The sequence below is a fragment of the Etheostoma spectabile genome, chromosome 4, assembly GCF_008692095.1.
Source record: "Etheostoma spectabile isolate EspeVRDwgs_2016 chromosome 4, UIUC_Espe_1.0, whole genome shotgun sequence".
NCBI classification, from domain to species: domain Eukaryota; kingdom Metazoa; phylum Chordata; class Actinopteri; order Perciformes; family Percidae; genus Etheostoma; species Etheostoma spectabile.
The window spans coordinates 20,392,430-20,402,419 of record NC_045736.1 but is presented as its reverse complement, the minus strand read 5'-3'; the positions used below and the strand labels follow the sequence as shown (position 1 = coordinate 20,402,419).

The 9,990-nt window shown below is 37.6% G+C and overlaps 1 protein-coding gene across 2 annotated transcripts; it reads right to left on the bottom strand.

Annotated features, from left to right (window-relative positions):
- Window positions 1-1,430: 1,430 nt before the first annotated feature.
- Window positions 1,431-9,044, bottom strand: LOC116687234 (phosphatidylinositol 5-phosphate 4-kinase type-2 gamma). 2 transcript variants are annotated; one of them, XM_032512430.1, is made up of 10 exons: window positions 8,726-9,044; window positions 8,529-8,626; window positions 7,324-7,420; window positions 5,346-5,495; window positions 4,250-4,396; window positions 3,808-3,846; window positions 2,950-3,063; window positions 2,623-2,866; window positions 2,370-2,473; window positions 1,431-2,178 (listed from the first exon to the last, which is right to left on the bottom strand). In XM_032512430.1, the coding sequence occupies exons 1-10, from the start codon at window positions 8,873-8,875 to the stop codon at window positions 2,098-2,100; spliced, it is 1,224 nt and encodes a 407-aa protein (XP_032368321.1). In that variant the 5' UTR covers window positions 8,876-9,044; the 3' UTR covers window positions 1,431-2,097. The 2 variants fall into 2 exon arrangements, with proteins under 2 accessions (XP_032368321.1, XP_032368322.1); XM_032512431.1 differs by having other exon boundaries at window positions 8,722-8,966.
- Between the last annotated feature and the right edge of the window lie 946 nt (window positions 9,045-9,990).

Sequence of the window (9,990 nt, the reverse complement as noted above, 5' to 3'; positions counted from 1 at the left end):
TTGTTATCTTTAATGTGATGACCAAAGAGAGGGTTAAATCCAAGGTAACCCATACATTCTGGCTGTCCAACTTTGGACACACAGTTGTCTAGAGTCTCTTGATGTGACTTGACTGATGTCTATGTCAATGACCAGCATCTCAGTTTTATCTTAATTTAGGAGCAAGAAATTACTTGACATTCAGTTTTTCACAGCAGACAAACAATTTAATGTGGGAATGATCATCCGCCTTGATAGGCACAGCCAGCTGAGTATCCTTACCATAGCAGCGGAATTTAATTCCATGACTGCATATAATTTGGTCAAAAGGAAAAAATAAAGAAAGAAAAGCAGAGGTTCAAGAAGAAAGTATTGATGTATTATTATAGAAAACACTCAGATTTTAACAATATGAGACCCAGGCTAGAGACGCCAGATCTGTTTGGCTCCTTGACCAATTAAAAGCTGCACTGAGATCATTTACAACTTTAGAAAGCACAGTTTTGGAGGAGTGGCAGGCCTAGAGAGCAGACTGAAAAGGTTAGAAAAGATTACAATTAAATAAATGGGTTTAACGGTCTGAGACACTAGTTAAAATAAAGAGAAGAAGAAAGAGACAAGAGACAAGTTGAAAATATGTAATTATATAATAAGGTAATGAATCAAGTGAGAAGTGGGTCACTTTCTCATAGACTTCTACACAAACTGACCTCCCTTTGCAACCGCACGTGTCGCCCCCTGCTGGAATTCAGATACGAATGGAGGTTTAAGGCCCTTCCGCATTCCGCACTACGCCAAACCGGAGGCTTTGTTCATTCATATTAACAGTCTATGGTAGGGAGTCGAGGAGCCAGGTGTAGGTTTAGAAGCTGACACCAGCTTAGACAATGTTTCAAGACACTGCTTGGGACAAAAACTAACTGGGATTCCACATATGAATATTGCACAGCATATTTGACAGACGTAGCTGGAAACGAGGAACTCAAATATATGAAATGTTTATTTTTCTGCATCAGATCTCTATTATTTATCATTCAAGATTGTGTGCCAGGAGGAACGTGAAAGGGACTTAATATGGACAAAAATGAATGCTTTACCTTTAAGAATATTTTTTAGAGAAACACATGTACTGCCATGAATCGCATTTTGCTTTACCTCACATTCACTTATTAAAGTTACACAGATATTAACTTTCCTTTGATACTTCACTCAGGTTGGTACATGATGTTGTTGATATCATTAAAAGGTAAAATAAGTGATACAACATGAGGCTGAATACAAGCTACACCATTTGACATAAATGCTCTTTGATCAGTTTACAGTTTAATAATTTGTGTGATATGGTGCCTTTCAGATGTTGCAAGTTTATGTAGCTTCCATTGAAGCATTGCACTGATAGTAGCAGTATAAATTCTAAACACTGAGCTAAGAGGAGGGCTGCCCTTCAGCACTACTGAATCTGCAGATTTATTTAAACTCATGTATTTACAGTTAATTGGAAATGTGCGTTCCTTTCCAGATGAGGAAAACAAAATGGTGAAACTGTTATGAAATTGCCAGTCTAGCATCTTTGTTTATTCTTTGTGAAAATAGGTTTTTATAGCAAATAATCCTTATTTTATAATTTATAATACTTTTATATCATTGTATTGTTCCTAATTGAGACCCTGTAGATTTCCCCAAATTATTCTTGTGCTGTCAAATGTTGTCACTGGTGGGAAAAGAAGGAGTCATGCATTAATAATTAAGAGCAAAACATACATCTTTCTTCTGAGTGCAATGTGTTGAGAAAATATGTCTTTCACATCATCTCCACCTCCCACTGTCTTCGTGGGTGGAGTATTGCCAAAACTTGAAGTGAAAACAAAAGAAACCCCATTAACAGTTGGCAAGAAGACCTTTCCTGCTGTTTGCAAATTCTAGTTCTTTATTCAAAATAAATGTCCATCTTGCAGTGCAGAATGACATGAAGAGTAAATGCTCAAAAACCACGTGATCATTTAGAAATTAACAGTAAATTTGCAGTGCTTCTTGATGTTGATTTGAGAATATGTTAGTATTGCATATGAGACTCCTCTCGTATGAAATGATGATGGTATCCTGGATTGTATCGTTGAACTAGGCAAAGATCTTAGTGATGAACTCCCGGAAACGTTTAGCGTACTGCTCTGGATGAACTGTTGAGATTTCGGCTCCTGCCTGCAAAAACACACACGCACACACACACACGCATGCAACCACACACACACACACACACACACACACTCACACACACACACAGATGCAGATGATTAGGGATAACTGAAGGGAAAATAAAAGCATCCCTTTATGTTTCACTGGATAGAGATGTAAAGACTGCATATATGCCAACCAAACCGTTGGTCTCTCACCCCGTGTTTGACAGCCTTAGCAGCGTGAACAGCTTTCTTCTTGGTGTCGTACTGTGTCAGTACGTCAATCAGACCCATAAAATACACCTCCCTCCTGGGTGCATCTACATGGGAGTGATTTACAGCATTTGGTGAATGATATGTACATACGATTTTATCTGCTGCCTCCCAGCATGAGATGAGGTGTATTACAGCACAGGGCTCATATTACCGACTTAAATTCACCAGAGTTATCTCAGTTGTCAGGACTCACCTACAGCGCTCTGAATAGCATACACATCCACGTAAGGGTCAAACTCGCCAGGACCCATGGGTTTGAAGGAGTTCATGTAGCCACCGATACCTTCAGGTGCGATGCTGTTTTCATCCTCCTTTTCCTCTTCATGTGACAACTCCAGCTCCTCCTCCTCTTCCTCCTCCTCCTCCCTCTCAGCCCGCTCCACATTATGGATACCAAGCAGCAGGCTGTAGTCCATGAACCTCATACGCACCAGAAACTGCAGTAAGGGTACATGTACACATGCATAAATTATGTCAGAGAAAACAATGGCTACATGCTTCTTGAACATTGTTTTCGTACCTCGATATCTCTGTTGAGCTTTTCCATAATCTTCTCCTTCGCCTCGTCGCTCACATGAACTTTTTGCATGTTATTCCTGAAGTCTACATCTTTATAAGTGGGCAGCTCCTTCACCTGGAAATATGGAGTGATCTAGTACATGAGTGTCATCTACCATAAATTTTGCCTGGAGATCACAATATTCGTTAGCATTTTTCTCATTAAAACACAATCATAGTATTTCCAGTGACATAAAAGTCAAATAATTTTATCCCAAATATTGTTTTCAGAAATAAGACAGTTGGAAAGATCAAAGGTTTTCACAGCCCTGCGGTTATTTAAATTCTATCAGTTCAACCAGTTTATTTTCAGTCTTTTTAACGAGGTCAGGCCAAACTGAGGGCTTCTGATGTTATTAAAAGTCTAGTTAAAGTGTTGTTTTTTTCAACAAAAACGTTTCTGAAAATATGATTTGAAAATCACATTTGTCACAAACAATAACAATCAGATAAAATATAGGAAATGGGATTTCACACTCTGCCCTCAGACACACATTTCAAACAATAAATGTATCTGGTTTGTTGAAAGAATTGTCAAACTAGGGAAATCAGCATGAATATAAGCCCCACACACATGCAGACAGGCTGGTGGGAACACTTGTTAAGTTGTTTTCAAAAAATCCTGCAATGATGAGTCATAGATTTAATTTAATCATAATTAATTTACTTACAGATCTTACAGCATCTCACTATAATTTTTTCACATATAAGGGTCTCAACGTTTTTAAACAGTAAATTGGAAATGATCAACAGAGTTGTCTGCAGAAAGTACAGTTGAACAAAAGCTTGTCATACAGGTTTTACCTTAATTTGATCTCACCTTCTCTTTAAAACTTGCTTGACGAGACACCAGGGACCCCTGAGGAAAGATAAGACCCCCACGGTCACTAATAGGTAACTGTTGAGCCAAAATATAACTATACTCAGAAAACAATTGCTACAATCACAAGCCCCTGACAATCAGTGTCTTCATACTTAATGCATGCAATAGCCACGAATTCCAAAATGGCTACATGAGTTTAAGCAAAACTAAAAACATCACACCTTTTTTTTGTGATGTGTTGTATTCATGAGAGTTGTTAAATGTTTCCTTTTGTTGTGAAGCACTTTGTGATCTTCATCTGAGAAAAGTGCTATACAAATAAATTTTACTTACTTACTTACTAACTTACTTGCAGGCCTATTAACAATAAAAATGTCCATACTTATTACTGTCTCTAAATCCTCATCTACAGTAGCTACACGCCTCCTGCAGGGTTTACCTTGAGGTCATACTTTCTGTGTATGTGCAGTCTGTGGCTGAACATGTTCCTCGTAACTAACAGGTAGGTGTCCTCGCTCTCCACACTAACTCTGTACATGGCCAGGAACTGAGGGAGCAGCGTACTGCCATGGCAGGTGACGATGTGCTAGAAGAGAACAGCATTGAATAGAAAATGAAGGATGAGAAAATAAAGGGTGCATCAACCCAGGGGTGTGAGGCAGTGCATACATTAAAAAGTAGCACAATGGGGGAATGTTTGGAGGAAGCGTGTCCACGTTTTGTCTGTTCTTGTGCAAGCATGCGAGTGATGCCATACACAGTTCTGCCAGTGGTTTTATACCATTCCACATATCTGTAAAAGGCAATAAAGCATCAAGAAATGCAACAATGCGCCAGGAAGGGCAGAGAAAAAGAGGATTTCTAACAAGTTAACGTAACAATGCTGGATTTAATCTGCTTTGAAAGTGTTTTATGTGGAAGAAAAATGCATTTAAAATATTTTACCTCAAGGATGCCAACAGCATCTATTGGTGAGTAATGTCAACATAACATTTGTTTGCTTAGTCTGAGCAAGTTTCATCCCCTGATGATGACCGTGAGATGCAGTTTAAGGCTCTGAAAAAAAGCTAACAAGCGTTTTTGTCAAATAATGGCTCTTATGAGCTATGGCTTGTCTTCAAACATTTTTCCATGGTCATAGGCAAACTCCAGTATTGTGTTTATTTTGTCAAATGTCAAATATTAATCTGTGTTTAGTTAATGTATTTAGAGAGTGCTTCTTTCCCATCAGTCTGCTCTTTTTAAATTAAAAAATTCTCTGTTTGAAATTCAAATGCACATCTTTTAGCTTTGATGTTGTAAAACCTTTGCCATGGCAACCAGGGTTATCACAGAAAGAGCCCATTTTCTCCTGGTATACAAAAGACGCAGAAAACACAAGACGAGTAGAACATACAGTATGTGACCAATGACTTTAATAACTGGAGTTAATCTCAAACTAGAAAATCAATTAATTAAGATTTTGTTTTGCTCACTGCAAAAGCACACTTAAACCTCCTTTCACAAGTAAGCTTTCCACCCTGTGTTAGTCCTACCTGGTGGTACTCAGAGAGGATGTTGAGCACTTCCTCCACTTCCTCACTGGGGATTTCTTTCACTACCAAAGTACGATCATATGATGTCAGCATCAGCTTCACGCGTTGTCCCTCCTCGTCTTTTAATGGAGGACTACGGGCTAGAGACACCTGTTGATAAGAAAAAAGATGGCATCTCTAAATAGTGGCAACATCAGCTGTGAAATGCATCTGCCCAGTGAAACCGTTCACATTCTTTACACTGCTGTCCTGTTTGGTTTAGTTTTGTTGTTTTACTTTGTTACCTTTAATACACAATAGCGGGCAGATTGGGCTTCATTCGTCATATAGAAACAACACCATATATACAGTGCTGCTTATGAGAATAGGAACCCCTGCTTAAGTTGATTAAAAAGAAGAATAAAATCTTTTGGAAATTGATCTCATTGCCTTAATTAAAAAAATAAAAAATCCAACCTTTAAGGACACCAATTGTCTTTGTGAATGACTAATGTATCGTGAATAAATAAACGTTCTTCCATAAAATACAGGGGGCTATTTTGAATTCCCATAGAAGCAAGCATATTTTTAATTTTAAAGGCCAGTTATTTCATGGATCCAGGATGATATGCATCCTGATAAAGTTCCCTTGGCCTTTGGAATTAAAATACCCCCCCCCACATCATCACATACCCTTCAATAAAAATCTGCCTGACTCTATGGGAATTTAACGTAGGGGTGTGTACTCACGCACTCACGCACCCTGTATTTTAAGGAAGAACATTTATTTATTTACATTACATTATTCATTCACAAAGAAAATTTGTGTCCTTAAAGATTGGATTTTCCTCATTTTTTAGTTAAGGCATTAAGATGAATTTCCAAAAGATGATTTTTTGTTCTATTCTATTTTGTTCTATTTTTTTATTACTTAATCAAGGGTTCCTATACTCATGAGCAGCACTGTACTGTGGGTAGAGCACACATACAATTACCTAAATCTATAGCTATAAATATTCTGCATGGGGGGAATGATTAGACAAAGTAAAAATAGATTTTGTTGTATGTATTTAATAATAATAATAATAATAAATGAAATTAAATGTTGGTTTTAAGATACAGGGTTCCCAACCAAGATAACTGGTGCCCACTTTATTATAAAAAGTGACTTTTAGTCATGTATAACAGTGTTCTGAAAAACCTAATTTGTTCTATTTATTTTTTTGTTGAAGATATATTTTTGGGGCAAACCTCATTTTAATCTTCCAGTCAAATTCTTTCCAGAGTTGACTTCCAATCCCCTTGTGGCATCTAGAACATATATTCTCCAAAGAATCATCACCTCTTATTGTATTCAGCTCCAAGTCCCATGTCTGTTTGATATGTAGTGTGTCATCCGAAACATCCAGCATTCATCTTTTGTGAATATGAGAAACTTGTTTTTTTGTGGGTGAATGGGTGGTGTTCAAACAGATGTATAAAGTGGCTTGCTGTCCTGTTTTAAAGCGGTTTTCACTCAAACACTGAAACACAATTTCTAATGCAAAACACTATGCAAACAGACAGGACATTTTTAATTATTAGACATATGTGCGTTATCATGATGGAACATGAAAAGCATTTTGCACTGATGCACACTATGTTTCAAGGAATTTGCTGCATCACTTGTAGATGTGCAGAAATACAACTTTTATCACAACATACAGTGTGCCTCACATAGTAATTGTGTGCCAAGCAAATGTGTGCTGAGCAGAGCAGATGACGACTCTGTCTACCACCTGGCACATGCAAATATGACACATATAAATGCAAATTTAGAAGGGAGCAGCTCAATACATGCAGAAAAGGGTCTGTTTATGAGAGAGAAAAAAAACTGAAAAGCTTGGACACTCTGCGTTGTCTCTGTTTTTCCATCTTGTTAAGGGAGGTATCTTGTTTTTTTGTCAATTTTGTTGTTGGCACAATTAAATGTTGATTTGTGATGAGTTTATAGGTGTACCTGGTAATCTTGGTCCTCAATTCCAAAGTGCTCTCGCAGGTTTCTGAACACCTGCGGACAGTAGTCTTTGAATTTGAACTGTCCTGGAAGATTCTCTCTGAGGAACAAATACATAAAATCAGAAAAATGCAGCTTGATATTTTGTGCCTCGCTCAGCATCTAATGAGCACATGTAGTTGACTTGGACTTCTTCTAGTGCTTCATTAAATACAAAATGTCCTTTCCTAATAATTTTTCCCACAGCACATTATTTCAGCACATAAAATTGTGATCAACAGAATAACATGATTAATTGCAGCAGTTTCTATACTGATACTCTTACAAACTGAATTCAATCCAAGTGAGACAATAACCAAATGCAAATCATGTTTATTAATTAATACCATATATACATGTGTTTAATGGCACGTGGGTGTCACGTCTGCTGTTTTTCAATGATCCAAATTGACAGTTGCGTCATTGGTTACGTTTACACAATTTAACTGAATTCTCTTTCTCATCCTACTGTTCCAGTTCCATATTTTCAATTATAAGCAACATGAAAAACACTTGAGTTAATCTCACCGAGGTAACAGCACTTTTTTGAACTTGAGAAAACACAATTTTATTGTTCTTCCCACCTCTGTTTATAAGTCTTTGCACAACCTGGATTCCTGGATGGATTAAAAGATTATTGAAAGCCACTCAAGTTCTCTAGACTCCATCCGTATAGAAACAGAACCTTGAGGCAGACAGAGTGCATAGCACAGATGTCATAAAGAGTTATTATTTTAAAACAAGCTTTGTCTAATAGGCTACTTTTTATGACTGGCGCTCATCCTCTGTGAGCCCCACCACATTTTCTGATGAATTCATCAATTTAGCTATTTTCTGTCTTGTCTGCATGATACTTATGGATGTTCTGGTGTTATGCAACCACTTAACCACTCAAATGCATTTCCAACCCTGGTATACAGTTTCATTCTTTTACATCACCATGACAATATTGCATACTGCACATCATCGTCTATAAGCAAAACAAATATTTTTGGGTAGTTATTGTGGCAGGGTTAAAGGTATTGTTAGTGTAGAAAAGCATTGTTGTTTTCTAAAGAAATTACTGATAAGCACAGGCACGTAAAGACATCACAGGAGCCTCTAAAATCTGTGGAAGCAAAATGAAGGTTCCTACAATACGACGGACAGAGTTGAGTGGAGCACAGTACTTGTTGAAGAGGTGGTTGCTGACTTTGATCTTGGTACTGGCTCTGAAGTCGTCTGGAAGAAGCATGACAGGTACAGGCACCTGGCTCAGGTCATTAATCTGCGCAAGTTTAATAGATGAACAGTTAATGAACATATTTACACACACATATACATGTAAACTCATAATAGTGTCAGTATAAGCAGCCCACATACCCACCGAGTGATTGACTCCCCACATCAGCACGCTCAACACAGGGTCACTGGCTCGGAAAACCTCCACTTTCTGCTGCACAAAGTGTTTTTTCTTTGTCTTGCTTTTGTGGGCCAGAGCGTTCAGAGGGTTGAAGGTGGCACCCGGAGAAGACATCGCACTTTCACACGCATCTCAGTCTGTGAGCAGAGTTTGCATCTGTGATGTCCTGTCTATGTAAAATAGCCTGAAGCCCGCCTTGTAGGAGTTTCCGCAGCAGCAACCTGCTGCTGGCGAGATAAGCCGACTACAACTAACACCTCCTGGTCCAGAGACTTTGCAACAACAATGAGATCAAACATCGACAACCTCGGGACAAAATCAGCATTACAGTCAGTATGATGAAACACTGCAGAAATAATCTTTAACTGTCTCAGGTAGGCCTATGTGATGTTTAACTGATTTTCAGTGGTGGAAAGTATAATTTACGTACATTTAGCCTAGTAATCTATAAGCAGGCCTACACTTTTTGTCCTTGACCAATTCTCAATTTGAATGTCATTTGAATTCTGCTCATTTGAAAGCCATGATATCTCTCTCTCCTGGGTGGGCCAAATTGAATTGGATTTTTGAGGCAGAAAGAGGTGAAAGTATCCAACTTTTAATCAGAAGTCTTGAAAGTTGTGCCGTTGCCTTCTTCTTCTTCTTCTTCTTCTTCTTCTTCTTCTTCTTCTTCTTCTTCTTCTTCTGATGTTGGTTTTAATGATTAGATGGATTTACTTTTTGAGCAGAAATCCTTTTTATTCAAAAAAAAGATAACAAAAGGTATTTTAAATGCACAAAATCCACAAAGCATCCATAAAGTCATGTTTGCAACATTGCCTGTCAGTGTCAGTTTCAACCTTCACACACCTTCTCTTATTGTTCAAGAGGCACGTTATCTTCATCAATGCACACAAAAAAAATAAAAATAATAATGCCCCTCATCTAATTCGGCATTAGAATTTCTGGTTTTTCAAATAATACCTCTGGTGTCTGCACTGAAGGGCAACTACTGTTAAATTACTTACTCAAAGTATGAGCAATTTTAACATAAATAGAATCTCATATTTAAATTACATGTACAGCAATTAATAATACAATCACAGGGGTTTCAAAGTAAAATATATAACAATACATGATACATTGATCCAAATCATTTTGATCTTGATCTTGATTGATGGCTTAAAATATTAAATGGAGTTAAAATGTTGAAACATGAATGTGAACAAATGAAGTTAATTTGTTAACTA